Here is a 26,996-nt window from a genome sequence, read left to right as displayed (position 1 = left end):
ATAAATTCCTAGCTAAGTAGAAGTTACAATACCTACTTACTTTCCGTAAAAGATGTATTTTCGTTAGTAACGGCAACATTATAAAAATAACATTATGGCAACACAGGTCCTATTCCTGTCAAACGTGAAAGCAAGCAAGCTTGGTTTGGTAAAAAAAATTATAAACAAATCTGAATCATGGGCGTTGGCGTTTACATACGGCTATCTGATATTTCATTGATTACGAAAAGATAAGCCCTTGCAAATACCTCGACATTGTACTAGATACAAAATAGGGCTCTTGTGATAAAAAAATAGACATTTGATATCAGTTCTATTGTTCGTGTCTTGTGTTTTAACCTTTCGTTCACATGGATGCGGTTTTTATCGTTATACTTAGTGTTTTACAATGAAAATAAAATCAAATGATACTTTTAAGACTCAAATAATTTAGTTTTTTATGTTTTCATTCATAAATTTGGCTTAGTTCGGGTTTAGGAGGACACTATTGAAATATGTTCACACCGTGGTGAATCATTTCATATCTTGTTCATTAATTAAACGAAGCGTAACGGATGTGTTGTGAAAATGTTCAAGAATTTTGTTTTAACCCTTTTACTTAGTGCTAGTGTTTACAGTCAATCAAATAAAGATCTATATAATGGTCAGTACAATAGTGAGTTTTATAACTCTGAGTACGACTCTCAACGAAAAACAAGGCTGCCGAACCCTGGTGATAGCGATTATAGGACCTACGTTTATAACAACAGGCGTTATGGAACAGATCCGACTCGATACAATCCATACAACCCTAATATAAATCAGCCTGGAGGCTTCCCATACAATCCATTGAATACCAATCCATTGGATGAGTCATTTAAGTATAACACAGTGAGTATCTGTTAAGTGTATTATGCAAGTAATATTAAAAACTCATTTGCTTGATTGCATTATCCTACTAATATAATAAACGTGAAAGTTTGTGAGGATGAATGTGTGTATGTTGGTTATTCTTTCAAGAACAATTTACTGGATGGATTGTTGTGACATTTGGTACAAGGGTTGAATATAACGGAATTAAACATAAGGTACTTTTTATCCCAAAATTCCCACAGTAGCATAGCTATAGGGTGTAGCTAGTCATAAGTTTTTATTTAAAACATATTGAAGTAAAACAGTATTCAGGCTTCTATATCAATACAAGTTTTAGTTTAATAAATGAGAATTAGAAGAATTTATTATAACTTATAAAATTTTAAATAAAATGAACTTTGCTGTGAAGATATAGTTCTCTGCCCCTCTCTCTCTCTCTCATAGCTAAGGATAAACCTATATTTTATGGGGTGTTTCTGCTGTTTGGTCTTGTTGACTTATTATTACTGGGTATAATTATTTCAGAATCGTGATCCAAACAATCCAGATTCCCTTTTCCCTGGAGTTCTCGGAGGATGGAGGGAAGACTTGCAGGGCAGGGAGAGACGGGACTCCAGGCAACTCAAGCGAGACATATTTGTTATGACCAACTTTGGTCAAGTGCAAGGTTTTAAGGTAAGAAATGTTTATTTGAGCTTAAAGTACTTTAAATATCTTTTGTTTACTCCTTGGCTATGGATTTATAATCTCAGGATGACAAGATACTAAGTACTTACTAAAAAAGTAAAACCAAATATGTGAATGTAAATATTTGTATGTTAACTTGTCATGGTTTCTCTGCTATAGCAATTTCACATACATATGTACTTTTTATCTCATTAAAAAAGTATTGTTCCTATGTGATAGCCAGCTAGCAAAGCCATGGAAAAAAAGCTTTTAATTATATACTATTTAAACAATTTTACCACTAATAACTGATTTTAACAATCAATTTGTTTTGCCAAAGGTATATTTGTATGACAATCCAGACCCGGACTCAGGTTACCGGCCATGGCTCACACCAGTGGAGAGGATCCAGGGTGAAGTGTCTGTATTTCTGGGCATCCCATACGCTAGACCACCAGTTTTGGAAGGCAGGTTCAAGGTAATGTATCTTGCAGAAATGTATATAATTTTGAAATAGCAGTTACAAAATGTAGAAAGTTACATTTTTCGTCTCATTTTTTTAACTAACTCTATCAAACAAATAAGGAAATAAATGAAACATTTGCTTGGTGTTTGATTCATAGATCTGGAATAAATTTCCACGAATCGCAAGTCTCATCAAACCTGTTAACTATTGGTAGCTATGTAGGAATGCCAAGTGATCATTAGTCTGTCTGTCAAGTATTATATGGCAGAAGTGAATCGTTTTTTTTTTAATTTGTTAATTTAAGGGACTATTTCACCAGTTGCTGTTGAAGTATCAGATAGCCTAAGTGTAACATATCAAAGAAGTAACATTACAAATTCACGCGAAACACAAGTGTTGGGTAGGGCTAATAAGCCACATCACATTTGTCTAGCAGTTTATCTGTGTGTTTACAATATATATTTTCTCAGAAGAACAATCCTTTAATCAGTGTATACCCTTCAGCCCCCACGCCAGCACCCGGGCTGGCAGCTCATGCAGGCGGTGGACTGGGGCCCCGCGTGCCCGCAGCCCGTGCGCTTCACCGGAGCCACCAAGGGCATACGGGACATGGACGAAGACTGCCTATATTTGAACATATTCTCACCTAATGTAAGTTTTTTTACCTGTTTTCATGGGAGCTGATTTAAAAGGAAACTGTTATTGAAATTTATTTGTTATAGAAATAACTATTTATAGTTTAATCTTACTACCTGACATCTCTACCCATCTGCGCATGTTCCCGAAGCCCAGAGTCAGTGTAAAAATTAACCTTAAAATGTGAAAGCGAAGATTCGGTTGTGATTTTACAATGGGCCGCATGCCTGACCGTCCTTGGAAATGCTATTGTTGCCTATTAGGTGTCTAGACTATGTGGGCCTTAGTCGCCTCGTACACATATACATTCATATACGGAAGACGATGTTCAAGGACAGAACCACATGTCTAACATACTTAAGAATATATGTACAGGGTTATTGGTATCTAACGCATAACCTTCCAAAGGCGCATAAGGTACATAGATACTATTTCATCATCGTTCTACGACTTTTGTCTAAACGTAATAAATACAAAAAAAAATATCATTTTTTTAGTTTTAATGTCGATTCCGCTATCGGTGTCGTGTTGCTCGGCTATTATCTTTAAGATGTGTAGAATCGCAAAGTAGATTGTATTTTTTTTATATGATAATAAAAAAAGGACTACGAATTACAAAAAGTCTACACAACAGTTGCTTGTTTTGATGTACCCTTTAGTAGTCTTTAAGAGGTTTTGCGCCCTGTATCTCTCTAAAAATATTCTCAAGTCTATTGCGACAAATTATTGCCATACGATAAATAAATGCTAAAGAGATCCAATTGCATTTTATAAATGGCGGTTTGTACAGATAGAAATGGAGCCGCATCGGCGAGTTGTGTCAATTAAACGAATTACACAGTGATTCATTGTTTAGGCCGTCGACCTAATCATTAAACTTATGTATACTAGCGGCCCGTCTCGGCTTCGTTCGGGTAGACCATAACATATTATACACCTAAATCTTTAGGAATCATACTGTTTATTTAAAAAAAACACATAAAATCCGTTACGTAGTTGATCTACTGCGCCCCCAGGCTTCGCTCCCGTGGGAATTTCAGGATAAAAGTACCCTATGTGTTATTCCAGGTTGAATTCTACCCGTGTGCCATAACAATTCGTCCAGTAGATTTCCGTGAGAGTTGTAACACATAGAGTACTTTTTATTTCGAAATTCCCACAGAAGCGAAGCCCCGGGGCGCAGCTAGTTTACAATATAACCCATCTGGCTTGGAATGCTGATTGGTAAGAAAAAATTGGTTTTCCGATAAGTCCGTCTTTGCGCTTGTTATTGAATACCTAATAAGTTATGTATCTTCTGTATTTTTTTTTAAGTTTTATTTATTTTTTTTAAACAAATTCAAATTTAGTTCTTTCTGTAAATTGTGCAATAGAGTTCATCTATCTGTCCTTTTCAGACGGAAGCCGGTGCGACTGCGCAGAAATACCCAGTGATGGTGTACATACACGGTGGGCAGTTTACTTCAGGGGCGTCCAATCTCTTCCCGGGACATATGCTGGCAGCGTTTTATAAGGTCGTCGTTGTATCCTTCAACTATAGGCTAGGGGCGCTTGGTAAGTTTGTTATGTGTTGTGTGTGTGTAAACGATTTGATTGATTGTCAGTTCTCACGAGGTCAGCTCTCATGTCAAAACTGGTTTTATGTGACACTAGCGGCAAAAAAAATTGTTATAAAAATCTAAGCATGCATGGAATAGACAGCGGCAGCAGCGACTTTGTTTCATACTATGTAATGATAATGATATGATGATGAATGCGTCATTAATAGGCATTAATAGACTTTAATATGCATTAATAGACATTAATAGACATTAATAGACATTAATAGACATTAATAGACATTAATAGACATTAATAGACATTAATAGACATTAATAGACATTAATAGACATTAATAGACATTAATAGACATTAATAGACATTAATAGACATTAATAGACATTAATAGACATTAATAGACATTAATAGACAGTAATAGACAGTAATAGACATTAATAGACATTAATAGACATTAATAGACATTAATAGACATTAATAGACATTAATAGACATTAATAGACATTAATAGACATTAATAGACATTAATATACATTTATAGACATTAATAATTCTTTCGGTATGTCACAAAATCGAAGAGTGTTCCAGCGTGAGAGAAGTACAAACAAACAAACAGACAAACATTAAGCATGGATTCTTCCATCAGGATTCCTGTCAACCGCGGACGAGAATTCCCCCGGTAATTACGGCATCCTGGACCAGATAATGGCTCTGCGCTGGGTCCGGGACAACATTGGCCCCTTCAACGGGGACCCCTCGTCCGTGACGCTGTTCGGGCCCGGGGCCGGGGCCGCCAGCGCGGGGCTGCTGGCTGTGGCGCCGCACACCCGGGATATTGTTACTAGGGTCATTGCTCAGGTAATCTTCGTACCCGAAGAGGCCGGTCGTAGCACTACTTTTTACCATTTACCTCAACTTAATCACGGCTTTGAGGCGTCACAGCCGAAAATGTCACTAAGAAGAGGCTCAGATGAGATATTTAATCCTTATTCCCGAATGGAGTTGACGTCGACCAGGCGAAAGGTCGAGTAATCACAGTCAAATATTCAGTAATTTTAAGAATTTCTACAAGCGACATTAAAGGGTTTTGAGGCATCACAGCCAAGAACGTCACCGAAAACATAACGCTTAGATAAGAGTCATTGCTCAAGTTTTTTCTCAATTTGAGGGTTTGACGTCAGTCGAGCGGCTGGTCGTAAAACGTAGCTAAATGTTCAGTGCTTTAAATTTTAGGATGAATAAATAAATAAATATAATAGGAAAAATCACACAGATTAAGCTAGCCCCAAAGGAAGTTCGAGACTTGTGTTATGGGATACTAACTCAACGATATTATATTTTATAATAAATACATATATAGATAAACATCCAAGACCCGGGCCAATTAGAAAAAGATCATTTTCCAACATGACCCGACCGGGGATCGAACCTGGGACCTCTCGGGCAAGCACTTACAACTATGAATGAAACATTAAGTAATCAAGACAATATATTGATTGGTTGATCATATTATTCATTGATATTATTTTCAGAGTGGCTCAGCTTTGGCGGACTGGGCATTAATAGAAGACAAGTTCCGTGTCCAAAACACTTCTCTTGTGTTCGGTCGTCTGCTGGGTTGTCCCATAGACTCCTCATGGAAACTGGTCAACTGTCTCCGGCAAGGCAGGAGCTTCTATGAGCTGGGGAACGCTGAGTTCCAGGTGATATATTTTGTTATTAATATTTGTTTTTTTTTTGGTGCAATCAAAACTTTATCTGTAATTTATGGTTCCCGCCCTATGTTAGGAGCACTCCATACACTCCCGTAGATTGTACGAGGCGGCGAAGCGTAGCCTTGACAAGAGATAGATGTGATAACAGCATTCCCAAATAGGGTTAACGTCAAGCACGCGGACGGTCGTAAAATAACAACCAAATCCTCAAAGATTGTTAATACGAGCTCCATAGTTTGCAGTCCCGAAAGTAACCTGGAATACGCTCAGTTTTGAGAGAGAGAGAGACAGTGAGTGACTCTTTCCTTTCTCTTTCCAGCCGCAAGTAGGTTTCATCCCCTGGGGTCCAGTGCTGGAAAACAACTTCACGTTCCCCGGGGACCAGTGGTACGAGGGCTGGCGGGAGAGGGACTGGCATTTCCTCTCGATTACCCCAGAAGAGTTGATCAAGAGGAGACAGTTTAATCCCGCGTTGCAATATATGACTGGAGTCACTACCCAGGAGGCAGCATATTTTATATGTGAGTGATTTGTGCCAATATGGTAATTGAAGCGGTGGCGGTGTAATGGTTAAGACGCCCGCCTGTGGATCGAAAGGTCCCAGGTTCGAACCCAACTCGTGCCACACGAGTTTGTATACCAATCTGACTGAAGGAAAACATGGTGAGGAAACTTGCACGCTGGTTGATTATTAACTTGTGTGTGAGAAATGGCAAACACAATGGCATACCACTCCATTAATAAATGCCAAGAAAGTTGTATGTTTTAAATTCCATGTAATGTATTTTTAGATTATGGACAATCTACATATACCATCAACTTTTTATATAACTAAACGTTTTATCTATCTATCTATCTATATTATTACGCCTCCATAACAGACAACAACGAGACACTATCTCCAAACTTCCAAATCAACGAAGGCTGGTTCAACCAGAAGGTGGCCGAGCTGGTCCTACGCTACAATTACACGCTGAACCCCCGCGGGGTGTACGACGCCATCCGTTACATGTACACCTACCACCCTGAGCCGCACAACGTCAGCGCTATCAGGGACCAATACGTGCACGTAAGTCTTTAATCTATACTATTATTACTAAGAGGTAAGCGTTTGTGAGTTTGTGTGTTTCAGGCGGATAATCTCCGACACTACCGAAACGATTTCAAAAATTTTTTTTAGGAGTTAGGCTATATTTTATCTTCAAATTTCCACGGGAGCGAAGCCGCGGGCAACATCTAGTAGATAATACTTTTCGAGTGTATTTAAATTTACATGTGCGTGTATCGAAATAACGTAAAACTTAGTCTAATTTTTATGAAAAATGTGGTGGAAGCGGAAACGCAAACCTACGACGGAAGCAACTCCCTTTCAAACGGGTGCATTTATTGACAAAAATAATCATTCTTTCTTTTTTATCGAGTGTCTTATTGCTAACACTGGAGTCAGATTTTATTCAAGTCGCCTAAAGGCATTTCACATGCCTTTTCCATGCCATCAGTTACATGTGCACAATGATAGCGCTACCAGGGACCAATATGATTCCGGTTGTTTTCGGGGCTATAAGGCTGTAATCCCGGGGTCAGAGTAAGAAATGATTCTTAGTTTACCACACTCTTATAAATAATATTCTCCGCCATATAACAACTTACCTCTTAAGTGACAATCAAGTTGTCAAATGAGGCTAAAATGTTCACTATTTTCTTTCATATTTTTATGTGCGAAAGCTGTATCTATAGCAATCTGTCCACTTCTATGTTACTTATTATTGCGAAAAGCACTTCAAAAAGGCTGTGATATCCCACCGCTGTCACCATTTAGTGAATAAAAGTCTCTACCATAACTGACATTACTATTCTCATATAACTTTAACTTTGTCAACAGATGCTATCAGACTTCCTTTACCGCGCGCCCACAGACAAACTAGTCAAACTATTACTAGAACAAAACGTACCTGTCTACATGTACGTCCTCAACACCACAGTGGAGGCGTACAAATGGCCTGAATGGCGACTATATCCGCACGACACCGAACATTATTTCCTGACCGGAGCACCGTTTATGGACCAAGAATTCTTCCCGGTAAAACATAGGATTGAAAGACAAGCTTGGACCCCAAATGATAGAAATATGAGCCATTTCTTCATGAAGGCGTATTCGGATTTTGCGAGATTTGGGTGAGTTTATTTATTACTGGCTTTTGCCTTCGGCTTCGCCCGCGTTGATTTTTCGGAATGAAAATCTATGTCTTTATTCATACTTCTAACTACCTGCATGCAAAATTTCAAGAAGATTGGTTGAATAGATAGATCTTGAAGATATCGAGGTAACAAACAAACGAACTTACTTTCGCATTTATAATATTAGTTAGGCAGTTAGGATGCAATATTTTTCTCTAACTCATCATATTCCTGGTCATATTCGGAGCTGGGAACCTCCATAGCAGAGGATTCGCGTAAAATATGCATTAGAGCAATAATGAATTTAAAAAGTACAGATAGTTGCCAGGATAGCTTTAGGAAATTTAGCATTCTTACTTAACCATCACTATATATATTAGAAGTAGCTAGTTTTGTAAAATCAAATGAGTCCCTATTTCCGACACTAGCATCTATAAATACTAGGAAAAATACCCAAAGACGGGGCTACAGACTTTGTGCACGTATTTGTAGAACAACAATGAAAAGAAATTGTTTTATCTGTATGGCGCCAAAGTTATATAACAAATTGCCGCGTGATTTAAAAAATGAAAATTTGAAAACCTTCAGGAAACGCTTGACTTCTCTCCTAGTACAAAAATGTTACTACACCATTGATGAATTTATAAATGACAAATGTTTAAAATAAATTTGACTGATGCACGTTAAATGATAATTAACAATATTTGTAAGTCTTTAAAGACAGAGCATAGTGATACTACCTACTAATTTATTTCAACTGTATTTTTAATGTACCTACCTATGTCTCACAAATAAATATTCTTATTTTTAAATAGTAACCATAAAATTGTGAATATTTAGCTATGATCAATTTTGAACTTGCAATTAATTATTAAATATACTTAAAATCGTTATTCAAACCTTTTATACCTCTGCCGTTTCGGACCGTGTTCATTTGGCTATGATTTCACAACCGACAGCCTGCAACCCTCCTTGACGGACTATTGTTGACCATCTGTCATGCACAACTAAATGTGCATTAGGAATATTTATTTATTTTTAAATTTATTTTGACACAGTCATTATAAGAAACATTTTACAATAAAAATTACATGTTAGACAGACAAAATAGTGCCGACAAGTTAACAAAAAAAACATATAAGTATAGTGTGTTGACTGACATATTTGTAATAGTAAATGTTTTTTAGCAATCCAACTCGCTCCCGTATCCTCGGCATCCACTTCGAAGTCGCAAGAGCCGGGCAACTACGCTATCTCAACCTGAACACCACCTTCAACTCCACCATCCAGCTCAATTACAGGCAGACGGAGCTGGCCTTCTGGACCATGTACCTACCTACTGTTATCGGCAGATTTGTACCCACTTACCCGCCTATCACAGAGGTAAGACGAAATAAATACTCTCTCTTTATTTCCCACAGAATCCATAGTAAATCTTAGTAACAAATGTTCTTAAGTTAATTTTTATTTGTAGCCTTGTTTGAGGCGTTGTTGGTTCAGTGGTGGAAAAAGTCGTTTTCCACCTTAACCTGACAAAATGATCTTTTACACTTGTCATGCTTGTAAAGTTTGACATTATGATTTGAGGACCTCGGGTTCGATCCCCGGTTGGGTCATGATGGAAAATGATCTTTTTCTGATTGGCCCGGGTCTATATATGTTTTCGTTATAAAATATAGTATCGTCGAGTTAGTATCCCATAATCACTAGCCTAGAACTTACTTTGGAACTAGCTCATTTTGTGTGATTTGTCCTAAATATATATTTGTTTATATACAAGCCGCTTGTTGGATATTATTGAGTTAGTCGTTGCGAGTATCCTGTAACACAGGCCTCTCACTTGTTTCGGGGCTAACTAACGCATAGATTTGTCCATATATATATATATAATTATTTTTACTAACATTAGAACATGTTTAACGTAAAAATGTTTTTTAGGTGTGCGTATGCAATAAATAATTTTTAATTATTTCAGTACTGGTGGGAGCCGAAACAACCTTTGCAGATAGCATTCTGGACAGTATCCAGCGCGTGTCTATTGCTCATAGTGCTTCTAGTCGTGTGCTGTATGCTGTGGCGGAATGCCAAAAGGTAAGATACGTCAATTGAAGATCGAACTTAATGGTTATGGTGTTAAAGTTGAATTTTGAAATATGGTAAAATTATCTGGGTTACAAGAAGAACGAACCTTATGTTTGTTGTCGTTAGGTCCTATTTAAGATTTTATAAAGGATGCCGCACAACAGTGTTGAGTTTTTTTTTTCTAATAATGGTATGTTCTCAACACCAGGCAGAAAATTATTGAAAATATGATCAAAGTGTTACCTATTAAGGTCGAATATTGTTAAACTAAAACTTGTACGATGTTTTTTTTTAAATCCTTAAGTGAAGTTTTATCTTACGACAGGGCTGTGCCTCCAAAATGGAAATTGCTTCCGGAAATGTAGGTGAACTGTTATTGCTGTGTTTTTTTTTTAATTTGCATTGCAATTTTTAAATTTACATTAATTTCCATTTTTGGGTTAGTCTGCACGTGAATTTTAAATGTTTTTTTTTTCATTGTTTATCTCATACGCATTTATTATTTTGATCATAGATTTTGATACTACCGCTTCCCGGGAATTCTACCGTGATAATTTCGAGATTAAAAAATACCCTTTCATCAGCTAATATTGTACTACAATTTATCGAAACACTTCAGCAATGTTAGCACTATTGTGTAACATAGTATTATTTGTACTTTCCCAATTGAGTTCTAGCTTCTTCGATTATTTTCCCATTTAAACCGTATTCCATTTCGCTCATATTTTTATTTCTTATTTAAAAGCAGTATTTTTGTTGTCATGCTTCGATCAAATTTACTAAGAGAAAATTTCCGTCCACAGAGAAACGGATAGATATTACAGCGGAGACATATTTATGGTACCAGAGATAGAAGAAAGTGGCATAGAGAACGCTACGAGATCACGAGACAATATTTATGAATATAGAGATGTTCCGATCAAGACTAGACCTCAAACGCCTACGATTAGCCGAGCGGTGAGTTTGTTCATGCTAATTTGACACTTATACTTTTCGTGATATGGTCGATGTTCCCTCCAAGAAAACAGTAAGAAAATATCTTAAACGCTTACCATTATCCAAGCGGTGAGTTGTGTAAGCTAATTTTACACATATTGTTTTTATCTTAAGGTCTAATATAGACTTTCAAGACAAGATAGTATACAAATTTTCTTCATCAAGACTGACAAACGGGGTGAGTTTTCATTATAATTTGATACTTATTGAAGAATTGAGAATGTTTTAATTGATAATATCGTCGTATCGCCCAGGATAAAATTGCTCGTTTTATGCACTTGCTTTAAAATTTAATATTTCTCATCCAGACAAGCCAACCGGTGACCCTACATTCTTCCCGGCCGCCATCACAAGCGTCCACCGGCTCAGCGCTTTCCCTCAAAGATTCCCAAGTTTCCCGCGCACCGGAGCCCCTACCACGGGCTCGCAGCAGGACGCAAATTGTGCACGGAATACCGCAAACTACTGTTTAAGTGGCAAAAAAGAGGATAAAATACTCCTGGCGTATTTTAGAAAGTGAGGTCTGACACGCTTGGAGCGTTTGCGGTAATAAAAATCCGCACTGCGTTATATATTTGACTCAGTCAAAATAGCTATTATATCTATATCACGGCTATTATATCAAGAACAATTTTAAATAATTCACGCATTTTAAAACATCTGAGGGCTTAGTGCGGGCTTGACCACCCATCTCAACTTCGAACCAATCATATTGCGTCATTGTGACGCAACGACAATCACACTGTAATGTGATTGGTTCGACGTTCGACTCACTTCTAAACGATTCGATGGTGAATCAATGCAAACCCGTATTAACCCCCGTGATTGTAAAATTCTAAAAACAAGTGAAGGTTAGAGTGTGAATAAGTTTGAAATCTTTTGACGCTATCAGACCAAGACATGGAGATGTTGAACACAAGTAACTTTTTAATGTATTTAACTATTCCTATTATTATAATCATTTTGATAAAAGTTTTTTTTGTAGAAAATTCGAAATACGAGACACGAAATTCGCTCAAGATTTTTAACTTATGCCTTGTTTATTGTTTTGAGAACGTTTTTCTTTCGCCTTCATTAAGTAAATTATTCTTACACCTACCTTGTAGTTCTAAATACCAGTAGTATTATTTTATACGATGCTTATAATTTTTAAACTTGCATTTAATAATACACCCATTTTATATATATAATCATAATTACTTGATAAAAAATTACATATTTTAAAACTCTCCCATATACATTTTGTACAAGTTAGTGGCCATGATGTACCATAAATTATAGACTGACTTATTTTTTATTTCAATTTTACATCTAGAATAATTCTAATTTTGAAACTTGATTTTTAATATTGAATTGGTATACTATAAGTTAATTTTCAGAAAAAGTTACCTAAAAGGTATGAACAATTAGTTAGTTTGTATATGTTAAATTATATTTTTGCTTTAATTTGTTAGTATTCCAGTTTTAGTATCGTAAGACGTAAGCAATGTTTATAGTACGGAAGCTAAAGTAAAGGCATTTTGGCAGTTACTGGAACGTGTCAGGGGGGATATAGGCCTTCACAGGCACTTTTTCACGTCATATTCTAAATTAAATGATATTCACCCAAGCTACAAACTACTAGCATTTCGGGACGACCACTGCTGAGAAGAAATGCCGAAAGAAACTCATTCAAACAATGTTGGTCCCTTTCCTTTCCACCAAAATTGCTTATAATAATCTGACGATATTAACAAGCCATGATGAAAACTGTGTATTTCAATTATCATATTGTTTTTAGTGTTTAAATTTCAAAACTAAAATTATGTATTTATGAACATAAAGAAAATAAAAATAATCCCACGATATTAACTTCTTTATGAATTAAAATTTAAATACTAAAAAAGAATATGATCATTAAAATTTGCTCTGTCTGACGCGCTCAAGGAATTCAATAATTTTATTCTGAAGTGACGTCACGACTAGGTAAAATGGTCGAAAAGAAAGCTGTTCGACTTTGACATTTTCATTGCCGTATTTTTAATTCAAGGTATTCAATAACTTTTTGTTTTTAAATTTTCACTGTCATACAAACTTCTCTTATTTCAAAAGTTTCGAATTCAATAGGCAACACACGGTCGAGAACTACACAAATTCTATACAAAGCTCCCCTACTATTTATTTTAAATATTTTAACTTTGACACATGTCAATAACTACATAGTTATTACCATTACGTCTATTATTGTAGTGATAGAAATTGTAGTTTTAATGTATAATCTAGTTTTAAGTGCATATTGCAGACGACTGACCAATGTACGATGTATTAACTAAATATGTCTAGTGTTTTTCCGCGCAAGGACCTTTTTCTTTGGCAGACACTTAAAAAAACAGCTGTTTCTTTGGGAATTAACTTTACTACACTAGCTCCCCCAACGGCGAGTTAGCCCTTAAGGTTTAGAATAAAAATAGGATTAAACCAAGCTGTAAAATTAACCAGCCAATATTGCTTAAAATGTTATTATTTGGTGATTATTCATGGATACTATTAAAAATATTGAACTGGTTATTAACCCTGTGTAGGCTAAAATGTTTTGTCTCGTTCTTTTTTAATACTGAAATATTATAGATTTAGATTTAGTGTTTTATTTCTGGCCAATTAATTAAAACTTTAATCGTCGTCTGCATTATGAATAAATGTTTGTGATCGTCTCTCCGTCCATTTGTGCAATGTGTCTTACGACGTGCCTTGTGAGATTTTGTAAGGAATTTATTTATTGTTGAAATTGTGAACGAAGCGAAAACTGCCGTTTATCGTGTACTGTATTTTATTTTAAGGAGAATAAACATTTTATTCATAAAATTGTGTAATTATTGGTACGATACACACTAAATAAATATACATATTTTTACACGAACTGGCCATGCCCTATTGCTCCATTGTCCTCCGTCACGTTGACATCCGTCGATGAACAACGCAGAAATTGTGTGAAGTTTCGACGTACGTAAACGTACGTCAGTGTCAAAACCTATAGAAAACGAAGCCGAAACATGCTGCGTCGAGGCAACGGCACGACATGGCATGGCTCCAACTAGTATATGTCACCGAGAAACTAGTGCCTCGCAAACATACACTAAGACAAAATAGCTGAAGATTTCGTTAGTCTTTCGTTCGCAAAGATGCGGAGCCATTGCGCAACCTCTCACCCCACTCGTCTGCCTCAGCCCCACATATCGTCACACAACTTTTATTAGAAAAAAAAAATTTGCTTTTTGCTTCGTCAGAGCCTCAATGCAAGTCGCACTTATCCTACGACTCCATCGGCAACGCAAATTTGACCACGTTCTTTTGGCATTGACACACTTGAGGCAGCTTGCCGGCGGTGTAAGGGGGGGCGCCGGGGGGCCCCGTGATCCGCCTCGCCTCCACTGCCCCCCGCGGCAATAGGCGACCGGGACGCTCAATCAGGTCGACCACGTAGTTGGCGCGGAGGAAACCCGCCAGATAATTCTCTTCCAATTCGTCCACAACGTCCTGGAAAATCAGTAGGGTAGCTGACACTTTCGATTTGATGAATATTCGAAATTTCTTGTGACAAAATTTTGGGTTGATGGCTAGAAGAAGTTCTATATAGAAACAAAAAGTACTGTGATAATGACAATGCTTTCAAAGATATGACAAAAATAAAATCACACATTTTTGAACTTGTCCATACTAAATGACACATAGAAGTGACGTCACGACTAGGTAAAATGGTCGAAAAGAAAGCTATGTTTGTTCGACTTTGACATTTTCATTGACGTATTTTTAACTCGCGTTGTCTGAAGAGGCGTCTGTTCCACCCTAGAATAAAATCATTCCATATCCCGCAAATGTACTTAGGTAGTTAGTCCTCACAATTGATGCAACAATAGTAACCCCAAAGAGGCTCAGGCTCATGTTAGTATTAGTAAGGACACACCTGGATAAGACAGAGAATATGCTAAAATAATGAACCCATTCCTTTACCTTCGTCATCTAGTAACTTACTTAGTAACTTACTTCATCAGGCGCCGGTACAGCAACCTCACACCACGCATGCGCGTAGCTGGTGCGGTATAACGCGCAAGGGACTCCTATTCTGTCAGCTAGCACCTTGTACAACAGCGCTCGTTCCAGGGCTCCGCCGTATTGTACCAGTCCTATACCCAGGACCATTGAATTATTGGCAGTCTGCAAAGAAACAGATGGATACGTAAAAGTGTTATTTTTAGTTTTAAATTTCGAAGATTCGTCTCTGATACTATTACCGGTCACCGGTCTGACGTTAACCGTCTATAGAATCCGTCCGCTTGCGATTCAATACTTTTTTACCACAGTTGAACGAGATACAAGGTTTTGCTAAAGGCGTAACAGCTGCCACCGTTGATAATTCAGAGTTGTTACATTATGGAAGACGTGATGCTGTATCTATCTGTATATGCCTATCTATAAATTAATTTTATTTTCCAATAGTTAATTCCAACGCGTCATATGAAACGTTGGGAGTGGGCCCCCTCCCCGTACCTCTCTAACCCGATTGCTGCGTGTATGTTTTCGAAATTCGACTGTATGAACCAAGTAAACAGGTCTGTGATACTACCATCAGATCAGACACATGAAGATCGACACTGGGCATGGAGCAGTCCCTGTCCTGTCCCACACCTGACATCTCGTCAGCCACTAGCTCTGCCAACATCTGCGCGCGGTACTTCAGCGATGACGTAACCTCTTGGCATTTGTCGCGGTATCTGTAATGATTATGTGATTTTATAAGAAAAAAATCGTGTGGGAATTGAACTCACGAAAAAAACGCGAATGCACGTGTTCCTCATGCGGTCGAGCCAATAGTGATTTTATATTTAATATAATGATTTTAAGCACATACCTTACTTCGTAGTGAGCGTCTTCGATTTCGAAGAAATGCATAGATTTTGCTCTGTAAATCAAATATTACTTTTAAATATGATGAAAACATGTTGCAGTAGGTACACTTGCAAACCTACCGTGGATGACAGGGCACCATTAATTTGTGTAACAATGGGAACATAAATAAATTGAAATTTCAATCTTCTATATTACAGTAGTATATTGGTTTTTATTGCAATTTCCTAGTTTTTGGAATAAACAAAATAAATAAACGTAGTGCTGAATACTAACGGGTCCCCAAACCACATGCGTAGCTTAAGGAAATGAGCTCGCAGATTCTCGTCGTCCGGCAAATCTGGGAATCTCATGCGCGTGGAAGATATGTTCACTTTGGACAAGGACCGTTCAACTGAATACAAAAAAAAAGATTGTGACAATCTAGGATGTCAAAGACCGAGTGAGTTCGTGAGAATCAAGTTTAGATGTTTTTTGGCTGAGGATGGAACAGGAATGTGCTCAGATGTGAGATTAGAAGACGTAAAGAGGAATGGATTTGTTATACTTACATGTGACACATGCTTTTTAACTTAGTTTTGAAAACAATAATGAGATGAAAAAATAATAAAAGAGTAAAGAAAAGATAAAAAAGTAAAGAATGTATACTAACATGGTGTCCTGATATCCAAAGCCGACATAGCGTCTACAGACGTATGGAACATGCAGATGTAGACCGGGTTTCGGTACGGTGGCTTCTGTTCCATCAGCTTTTGGATCGTGGGGAACGACTCTTCCAGACGCTTCTGGACGTAGAATCCTTCCTGACAGGTCAGATCAGATCAGATCAATCTATTTTAGTTATTAGTGAAATCTACGCATTTAGGTACATGTATTTTGTTCAGGTAACAATAAGGCAAAACCTTTAACAGGTCGCGGGAAAAATATCTTGGTGAAATTTAGTCAGTCAAAATTATAAATGTACTAGATGTTGCCCGGGCCTTCGCTCCCGTAGGAATTTTGAGAGAAAATATATCCTATAGCAACCTTGGATCTTTCTAACTACCTTTCTAATATAATTTTTGAAAGCGGTTCGGTAGTTTCGGAGTAACCCAGATTTCTTTTTTCTTTGCCCCTATTTGTTCGACATAGGGTTTGAATCAGATGGAACGGCACGGCAGACGCAACAAGTCTATATGTATTTGTGGAAATAATTTACTAGATCTATCAATCCGTATCAGACCCTTTATACGATTAAAATAACTTGAAAATGACATTATATACCTGTGTAAAGTCGTTGATATCTAGCCTGCCGATATAAGCGAGTTTGGCGGAGGTGTGGTGTCGGAAGATTGTGTCCAGAGCTGGGTTCCATGCCCGGACTACGTACCTTGCCATTCTATTCTCTACCATACTGCGATGACCGAAGAAAAAGAATATGTTTAAACGGATTTGTTATATATGCTTTTAACTTAATCTTGGAAATAATAATGTGAGTTGTAAAATTGTTTCTGCTAGAGCTATCATCAGCTCGCTATTGACAGCAAGACAATTTCGCTGTTTAGCTGCTAGTTGACAACTCTCTACGCCCCCCTAGTTGGCAACTCCTGCAACAGTAGTTATAGCATTCCAATAAATAAAATCAAGAAAGAAGAAAAATGTAGACTATCGTCTACATATGGGAATACTAATATTTACTCTATGGCCAACATTTATTATGACGATCTTGGAACCTAAATCTATATAGTTATATAACTCCTACTACAAAAAAGAGAAAGAAAAGTGTTGAAAAGAAGAAGATGCTGAGTCAATAAGAATAGTTATCGCGCTTGATGATTATGATGACATACTAATGTATGGTGCCAAGCTCCAAGTAGGTGTCCGCTCCATCATCGGTCACGCTTTTGGATATCAGCGTGCACAGCGCGTTCCGTAGTCCAATGTGCTCGATTCTCAGGCAATTCGACACCACCTGTTGTATTCATCACGGATTTACCGATTCTTTTCTAATTGTTAGATATTTTAGTTGGAAAGTAGCAATTGAATGTTGTATGCAGCTCTGCACGTCGCCGTTCGACCGGAACAAGTGGAGACGCATTGTGAAGGAGAAGTTACTCCTTACGAGGAAAACGATGCGAGGAGGATGAGGATTTTAGTTGTGTTAACTCTTTTACGTACCACTTTAAAGGACAGTAGCTATAGCTGCTTACCAATTACAAGGAAGGGATTTACTAATTGGCTTCGGTGATGTGGATGGGACGTTAGTGGACCAGATTTTCTGGGTTATGGAGTGTAAAAAAGTGTACTTTAGCAATTTAAAGTTATTGCATTATTAACATTATCTTCAGTTAGCAACTAGAGGATGTCAAGTTACTAACCTTTTCTCCGTCCTTCAAAGAGAACAGATCTTTTGCTGCGTCATGCGCCATCAGACCTTCGAGGACTTGACAAGTCATGATCTTCAGACTAGTGTCAATTCTCTGAAAAAAATAATGTTTAATAGTTACTAGGTAGCTTTTGCCGTCCGCATATATTTTGTTATTGTTAATATTTCGAGTTCTACGCATCGTATCGGGATAAAATCTACACTTCGTTTCGTTTTAAGTTATACAACTGTGAAAACCACATCAAATTCCATCGAGCAGTTGCGTGATGCGACGAAAGACAAAATTGATAACTCTTTTTACTTTAATATTTTTCTGTAGCACCCATGTCTGGATTTCTTTTAAACTCTCCTCTCATGGGTCTGCTGGAAGAAATTTACCTACTTACTGTCTGACTATCCTATGTACAAAATACATAAACTGTTAAATAAATTAAATAAGATGAATTGTAGTGAAAGTATATATCACCGTGAGTATATCGAGCAGTTCTTGCATGAACTCAGGGTTGAGCATTGCGTTGGTGCTGACGTGGTAGCTCTGCAGGTTGAGGTAGCATTGCACCGCCAACCGCTGTGCCTCGATTGGTGATTCTTTATCTATAATAAGTTTGCACCATCAGGTTATGCTTATCATATAATGCATTGTCATCCAAACTAAATGTGTGTACAAATTTTCAGCTCAATCGGTTGAAGATATCTGCTTAAAAATTGAGTGGCAAGATTCCACCCGAACAAACATTGCAAGTTAAATAAGTTTGTAAAAATAAAATAAAATGAGACACAGGTAGGTCCCTGAAATATTGGAACATATTTTGACTTACATTTCTTATTGATTGCCCTCAAAGAAGCAAAGGTCTTGGGTTCGACGAGGCTGTACGCAGCCTTTGGTATGATCCGACACAACTCGGCCAGAGCTCGCAGAGAGTTCATACGAATGAAGAACCAGGATGTTACGTCGTCGCTCAAGATCGCTGCAAGGGTAATCAAAAGTAATATTTTTTATTCTTGATCTTCATGTTTACACGACATATTGTTATAAAAATATCAATTCTTCATGCTATCAATTCAGTTCTAGCAATAACCACTGTCGATCATGTAATTATAAAATAATAGTACATGTAATGAATGATGTATTCGTTGAAATATCTGAAATTTAAGCCTCAACATTTAGACATTTAGTGTCAATCATTTTCGTGTTAGACATTCTGAGTGGAGCTGGCAACAGTTTCATCATATTGGCAACACCCATGGTATCTTCACGTAATTGAATGATTATAAGTGAACCTATTATACTTAGTTATCATATAAAGCCTAATTGATATTCGTATTAGACATTGTAATGGCGGCTGGAAAGAGTTTAATCAAGATGGCAGCATTCATGATAACATCCCCATCATATTCAATAATGATGATGAAGGTACTTAGACCATTGAAATATTTATTCATTACATAAGCTTCAATGATATTCGTATCAGATAACCAGATGGGGTTTGAAAGAAGTTTTATCATTCAAGAGTAAGTTCAGTCTACTGAAATAATAACTTATTACCACATAGAGCTTCAATAATGTTCGTGTCAGACATCCTAACAGCGGCTGGCAACAGTTTCGTCATATTAGCAACTCCCATGGCCGCATCGGCGAGCAGTTCTACGCTGGAGCTCAGCAATTGATGGCAGAAGACCAGGTCCGTTCCGGTCTGGTATAATGCCTGTGTTGACAAAATACATCGTTGAAATTCCGGATACAAATTTTAGATATGTAGAAAAAATGTATTAATCAACCTCTCCTGTGAATAAACTTGGTGGTATTCTCGGCTATCGCGCCCCGATCCCAGGGGACTACATTTTGAAGATTCGGCTTTTATGATTAACTGATCAATAGTTGAACGGCTGACAGCCTCTTTAGGAATGTTATTATTTCATATCAGCTGTCAAGGTTTTATATCCTTTAGTTACCTCGTTTGATATATTCTTGGAAGGATATAATAACCTTATATACCATACTTAGGATTCCTTTAAAATCTATTTTAATAATGTCATCAATATGAGTTAAATTACGCACTTATGAATATACCTAGTCATGCTCGGGTAATTTAATATTTGTTAGATTTTCTGAAATATCTTACTCAAAAGAAAGTACCTATTTCAAAAATTCTCCACAAAAGATACATGAAATTACTAACGTCTCTTCCCGTAGCAGTGAAAGACATCTTGGTCAACACAGCCAAGCAATGTGGCTTCATGGCTGGCAGCGCCATCTCCAGGTACGCCAACAGTCTCAGTATACACCCAGATTGGTACAGATGTGCAGAATTCTCTTCAGTTTCCGCGTAATTCTTCAAAACTCCGAGCACTTGGGTGTGTACGTCTCGGAATTCATAAGACTGAAAAATAAACTAAATATCATGATAGGTTCTGGTATAGCAATTAAGTATCGGTAAAATTATGTTGTGTAAATCAATCTCAGTGTCAATTAATTGGATCAACGATACCAACAACTTATAAATGCGAAAGTGAGTTTGCTGCATCCATTCAACCTATCGTCTTAAAATTTCGCAAACGTATTGCTAGGAAGGACAGAGGGTACCTACTAATCATCCTGGAAAAAACACTGTACCCGTTTAAAATTCACGAGGTTGAGTCCCGGGCCAAAGATAAGTATATAAAATATCATCATATAAAATAAAAGTCATCAAAGTATATAAAATATCTGCGTAACTGTCTGAGAGTTAGCTAACGCACAGCCGACTCTCATTTGGTGTAGAAAGCTGAAATATGATATGAAGTAGATTCTTTCCTTCTTCTAAGGGAGTAGTTACCAAGAGTTTCCCGAAATTTCCACGGGAACGTAAAACGAGATTTATAAAGTATTTTAAATTTAAACACCTCTAAGATATCACAATGATCCAAAACACCAGTGCTAGCTTTGAAGGATTTTTGCACATTATAGTCGTTATATCTACAAATGAGCTGATCGACGGTCCTTATGGCAGCGAATTGTATGGCCAAGAACTTGCTCTGGATCAGGGCCAGCAGGGACGCCCACGAGAACTGCTGGTTCTTCGTCACTTCCGAGGCACATATTGGATCGTCTAGAAGGTTGCTTAGTGTCTGTGAAATGTTTATTTTTTTTAGCTAAAGTCTGCAAATGTATGTATTGCATTTTCTTTAAATTATGGATTTGTTTTTTAGCACAAGTTTTGATAATTCTCAGGATAAATGCGAGGTAATATTTGTGCAGGTCTTTGGGGAATTCTAAAGAAACAATAAGAAATAACTACATTCTAGAAATATAATATGTTTTAAACTATAAACTGATCTATCCCCTCATGCGCCATGTTCGTCGCCAATAAAGCAGTAGGTACTATTTATGTTTTCTGCAGGCATCGTTTTGTACTTATAATGTTAATTATTATAGCCCACGCCCTAATGTTAGTGTGAACATTTTGAGTGGGAGGACGTGGGAGTGACGACTGAAAACCATTAGACCTATTGTCAGAACTTATTTATGAAGAATTTCACGTCTAATTTGGCTCTCAAAAAAATAAAATAAAAATGTGTAAAGTTGAATTTGGGCAAAAATATTTTCCAATAAACTGATAAATTGAATTGGACGAATTCTATAGGAAGTGGAATTCAAATTCATTTTGTTCCTACCTTTTGTATTTACAATATTAGAAATTCTAAACAGCAGAGCAGTCTCTGAATTCTGCTAGACGTATTCGAACCCATAAATTATGTTTTAGCTCACATAAGAAATAGCGCACACCAATACTGTTCGCTTTCCTACTTTTTCTTCTCTAATCAGCGCGGTCTTTGCCATCCGTTGTCAGATGATATGCAAGCATACCACCTTTCTAGGTTCTCATTTTATGCTATTCGCATAATTGATATGAGCTTCACCTGCAAGCAATTCTTCTGCACATCAGGATCCAGACTGTTCTTCATCCTAGAGAACAGACTGCTCAGAATGTTAGCAGCAACCAGCTGCGCGCACCCGTGCGGCTCCCTGGTCAACTCTGACAGGACTAACGAAGCAAATTCTAGGACAAACACGTCTTCAATCTGTAATATATAAAGATCTACAAATAACTTGGTTGGACGTGGTTGGGTGGGCGGTTTGACAACTACGACATTTCGTTGCTAATGCCAAGCCAGATTATTACATTACAATTCGAGATTGTATAATTTCCACACACACAAATAACATTTCATATCATCATCAGAGATTTTAATGTCTTACTATTAGGACACCGGTTTTCCTCTCCAGTCCCGGTAGACCGTAGAAAGATGTCTATACTACTTGACATACAATGCCAATATTCTGACGCTTCGTATTGTTTAGCATTACAAAATAGACAAGAAACAAGAAGAAAAAGCAACTAGGTAATATTGTACTGGCAAAGAGTGAAGCTTGGAATGATGTTTTATAATGTTGCAAACTGTTCCTTCAACGTAATCGCAGCGACGTTTAATCTCACTCTTATATTTTTACTTGATGATTGATTAATATAATACATTGATTAAATATAAGAAACATTGTTGATCTGTATTCACAGTAACCTTTTTATAAAATACTGATATCAACTGCATAACGCAACAAATATGTAATATGCATACCTTTACTAACATATACGCAATTTTCTTTAAATTAACAGGATCAGAAAGTACTTCATTCCTGCCTTCAGGCAACTGGCAGAGTTGGGCCAAAGCCTTCAGGGCAAACCGCTTGATGTTCAACTCAGTCAGGTCCAACAGAGGAAGTATGTATCGGATCGCGCCCAGGTTCAACAATACATATCTATTTTCTAGCTCTTGGGCCGAAAATTTCGTTATCGCTCGAAGAGTCTGTGAAAATATAGATTGCGATTTCTCTCTGTCATGTTCGTATGTAGCGTTCGGGACTGTTACGACTTAAAGCCCGGTGTCAACATAAAGAATAACCTTACAATTTTGAAGTTTCCGCTGTGATTTTACAACCCGCCGCCTGCCTGACATTGAACTTTCCTTGTGAATACTATTGTTTCCTATCAGCTGCCTAGACTGTGTGTCCCTTAGTCGCCTCGTACGATCTCCAAAGGTGGATATGGAGTGTCTTATTCTTGTGCTGAACACCACGCCACATATTCCGATTATTCCAATGTTTGTGATGAAAAACAATGTTGGACAGTCATTATTCCTACTTATGAGAAGATGATGATGAGACTAATTAACCCAGGGCTTAGTGGTAATGCACTTACCCAGCTCAATATATTAAATTCTGTTGACGACAAAAGTAGTATAGCAGTGTGTGCGCTTTCGGGAGTGATGGTGAATGGATGGAAAGAAAGATCTCTGTTCTTATCGCCTGGTTTCGGTGCTTTTGTCATGATTGATAAAAAAAATAGTAAAAAGCCTTTGTATAAACTTTGTACGATCTTGCAATTTGTTGACTTGTTGGTGTTGAGAAGACAGACAGTTGTCAATTTAGTTGCTATTATAGTAACTGCTGTAAAAAAGTTTTTAGCAGTAGAAGAATTAAATAAAATTTATATATTTTTGTCTGTGGTTTTGTTCATAGGAAAAAAGAAAACAACTATTATATATATAATGCATCAGTATCATTGAGTACTGCTGTAACCTTATCTATCCCTCCGCTAAAACAAAAGCGAAACGCACGCGTCATCTGACTTACACAAACACGGTAATAAAACTATATGTTCTCAAATTCCTAGCTAGATCAAGTCGACCGCGCGAGTGAATAACTATTTCAGCTGTCATGTCGCGTTCTTCAGTTCTCTGCCTGTTAAAAAGGAAGCAGAGGTATCAAATTTCCAAATAATATGTTACATTTCACAATTGATCGAATTCTCATCATATTATTTCTATTTTATAACATTTAAACGCACAATTTTCATTAAAGGTCCATTATTTGCAAACGTCTCGTAAGGTTGCCTTAAAAACAAGAATCTATTTGGATGATAAATCCCAGATCCGTAAAACACTTGTACGAGGCAAAACATACTACGTGTAAAGCATACTTTAAGCTAATGTATATTTTGTCTATTTATATACTTTTGTAGGAATTAGAGGGTAAGTACAAACTATCTGCTAAACTATGTATGTACCTGTAGGTTAGTCTGTTCAATAAAGTGAACATCACAGGTATTACGGGCTTCGGGATCCGCCGCATTCCTGCGGGATGCTGGCATTCTGGAATTCTGATTGTCTATCGACTATACTGACAGGTACTGGGTTGGTGACCCTTGATGGAAGGGGTCCATATTAATTATAAGTACTTAAATGCGAAAGTCTGTCTGTCTGTCTGCCTATTCCGTTGTTTAGTATGTACATTATATAAAGGACCAGTTTAAAAATAGGCTACTTTAAAAAAAAAATCACCCCCAAAGTGACTATAATGGGGGCTGAAAGTTTGTATGAAACTGTTCCGATTCATGGCTAAGTAATAAAAGCCACTACGTACTTGTTATTTTGCTTGTCTAGGGCGCGCCTAGGGTCACTCAGAATCTACGTAAGTTATATAAATTCTCTTTTCAACGCTGGCTTGAAAATTTCACATTCAAAAGTAAAGTAGTGCTATAAGCATACCAAGATATAAAGCCGAGCTAAGCTAGGTTGAGTTACGCACAAAGACGGGAAATTCAGTTAAGTCGCTTACTTTTCTATAAGAGACTAGCGTAATCCTTCAAAGGGTCACCTTACTATCATATTATCTGGAAACACACGAGAGGATATTGCGCCAATACATGCTGCTATTTTATATATGACTAAATGTATCGAGTGGAGTTGTGTCAGAAATATCTGATCGTAGCGGGTAGATACTTACAAATCGCTGGTAGTTTATAGGTTTATAAAATCAAATAAGAATTTTAAGGCGTCGTGGTATCTGTATTCTTGTGAATATTATATAAATTTATACCATGATTGTTAAAGTATTTAAGTAAAAGTACAACTTAATCTTGAGTCTGGTTTTAAATATGTTTATGAGTAAGAATTTAAAAGTGAATAAAATCTTGTAAAAATAAATTAATATGTCATTCATGCTTGTTGTTTTTCTCTTTGATTGGGTAAATTGTGAACAATATTTGATACCGTATTTTCGGTCACGTCTCAATGTTCAATTATAAAGGTTTCTTTGTTGTGATCGAGAAAATACGAATATTTTCCTTCTTATGACAAAACTATTGAACATTTACATAAAATTCCAAGAATATTTAAAAAGATTGGGCAACTAAGTACCTAGTCATGGTTCAGAATGATATGCTAGAAGTTCCTCGACTTTCGTGGTAATAATTTATTTACAAACGGATTCTGCCATATAACTAACTGGTAGAAACATTTTTAGCACAAGGCACTTTTTATACATATTGAAATACATATAGGTAAATACTATGGAAGGCCAGAGGTACTAGTAATACCATATATATAAAAAAACAAGCGTTTTTTACTAATCAACGCCCAGCCTAAACCGTAGAAGCTATAAACGAAATTTGGGCAGTAGTTTTAGGTTATTACGTAGTGCTCAGATAAGAATATAATTTTCAAAATTCGACCCCTAAAGGGGTAAAAATTGGGGGTCAATTTTGTATGAACAATAACGAAAATCTTTACTGATCTTGGCACAAATGCTATGCAACAAAAATAATGAAAGCCATGTTTTAGGATTTTATAAAATTTGAATTTTAGGGTAGTTAAATGATAGATAGGGGGATAAGAAATAACGAATAATCCCATTCAAAATTTCGTCAACTAAAGATATGAGTAGACAGCTCAGCGGTAAACATAATTGAATTCACGTTGTTACTGTTAGTTCAAATCCTGAATTTATAGGGTGATTTCTGTGAAAGTTTTATTGTGGTTTTACCCGAGCGAAGCTGGGACGGTTTGCTAGTACCGTATCTATTCTTCATAGAGAAATATTTTTCTCACACACTCGTAGACCATATTTTTATTTCCTTAGCAATTTAGCCCCAACACTATCTTGCACGCCTTGGCAGACCGGTGGGACTTGCCGATGCTAGCTCGGTTGATACGGCTGCACACAGTTACGTAGACATCTGGCCGGTAGCAGTGGGTCCTATATTGCTTATGTCTGTCTATATATGTCCGTAAATGTCTTACTAATTTTAATTTTAAGGTAAATTTTTACTAACCCCTATGGATCATGTTATCTGAATTAAACTATTATCATTATTATTATTAATTTATAACTCGAAACTAAAAGCAAAATACAGAATTTTAGAACGTGTGTATAATTGGCGGGGCCTGATAAGTTTGCTCTTCACTACAGCACAGAACAGCACTTGTCTCAATTTAAAACTTGCCAAACAATAACTTGACAGATTCGCGGAGGACCCTCGGAAACTTTCGAGATTTCCGCCAGGCTAAGGGATAGATTTTAATAATAAACAACCCCAACTTCGGGGTATACGGATGGACTTGAAAGAAAGGACCATCTTTCAAGCAAGATTGATGGTGAATAATGTGCGCCGTAATTAATTTTAGATTTGATCATTAAGCGGGAGTTCGTATTATGTTTTACGAGTTTATTAGATGGATGCTCGTGTCTGGCGTAAAAGTGAAACGTTTTTAACGAACTGTTAAA

General features: G+C 37.0%; 2 protein-coding genes across 3 annotated transcripts; one reads left to right on the top strand and one right to left on the bottom strand.

Moving 5' to 3' along the window:
* Positions 1-101: 101 nt before the first annotated feature.
* Gli (Gliotactin) lies at positions 102-13,989 on the top strand. 2 transcript variants are annotated; one of them, XM_053755669.2, is made up of 14 exons: positions 104-870; positions 1,378-1,527; positions 1,859-1,996; positions 2,489-2,635; positions 4,018-4,174; positions 4,824-5,035; positions 5,710-5,880; positions 6,212-6,413; positions 6,774-6,961; positions 7,775-8,067; positions 9,258-9,453; positions 10,046-10,161; positions 10,956-11,109; positions 11,457-13,989. In XM_053755669.2, the coding sequence occupies exons 1-14, from the start codon at positions 568-570 to the stop codon at positions 11,619-11,621; spliced, it is 2,592 nt and encodes an 863-aa protein (XP_053611644.1). In that variant the 5' UTR covers positions 104-567; the 3' UTR covers positions 11,622-13,989. The 2 variants fall into 2 exon arrangements, with proteins under 2 accessions (XP_053611653.1, XP_053611644.1); XM_053755678.2 differs by lacking the exons at positions 10,956-11,109; positions 11,457-13,989 and adding an exon at positions 10,478-10,532 and having other exon boundaries at positions 102-870.
* LOC128675905 (uncharacterized) lies at positions 13,983-23,832 on the bottom strand. The gene is made up of 17 exons (XM_053755655.1): positions 23,632-23,832; positions 23,012-23,239; positions 22,295-22,456; positions 21,278-21,502; positions 20,575-20,775; positions 19,941-20,100; positions 19,213-19,362; positions 18,861-18,988; positions 18,387-18,488; positions 17,859-17,980; positions 17,293-17,422; positions 16,682-16,832; positions 16,306-16,423; positions 16,034-16,084; positions 15,749-15,896; positions 15,169-15,339; positions 13,983-14,661 (listed from the first exon to the last, which is right to left on the bottom strand). The coding sequence occupies exons 1-17, from the start codon at positions 23,758-23,760 to the stop codon at positions 14,437-14,439; spliced, it is 2,601 nt and encodes an 866-aa protein (XP_053611630.1). The 5' UTR covers positions 23,761-23,832; the 3' UTR covers positions 13,983-14,436.
* Positions 23,833-26,996: the final 3,164 nt, after the last annotated feature.

This window comes from Plodia interpunctella, chromosome 2 (assembly GCF_027563975.2).
Source record: "Plodia interpunctella isolate USDA-ARS_2022_Savannah chromosome 2, ilPloInte3.2, whole genome shotgun sequence".
Lineage (NCBI taxonomy): Eukaryota > Metazoa > Arthropoda > Insecta > Lepidoptera > Pyralidae > Plodia > Plodia interpunctella.
This window is presented reverse-complemented; position numbering and strand designations above follow the sequence as displayed.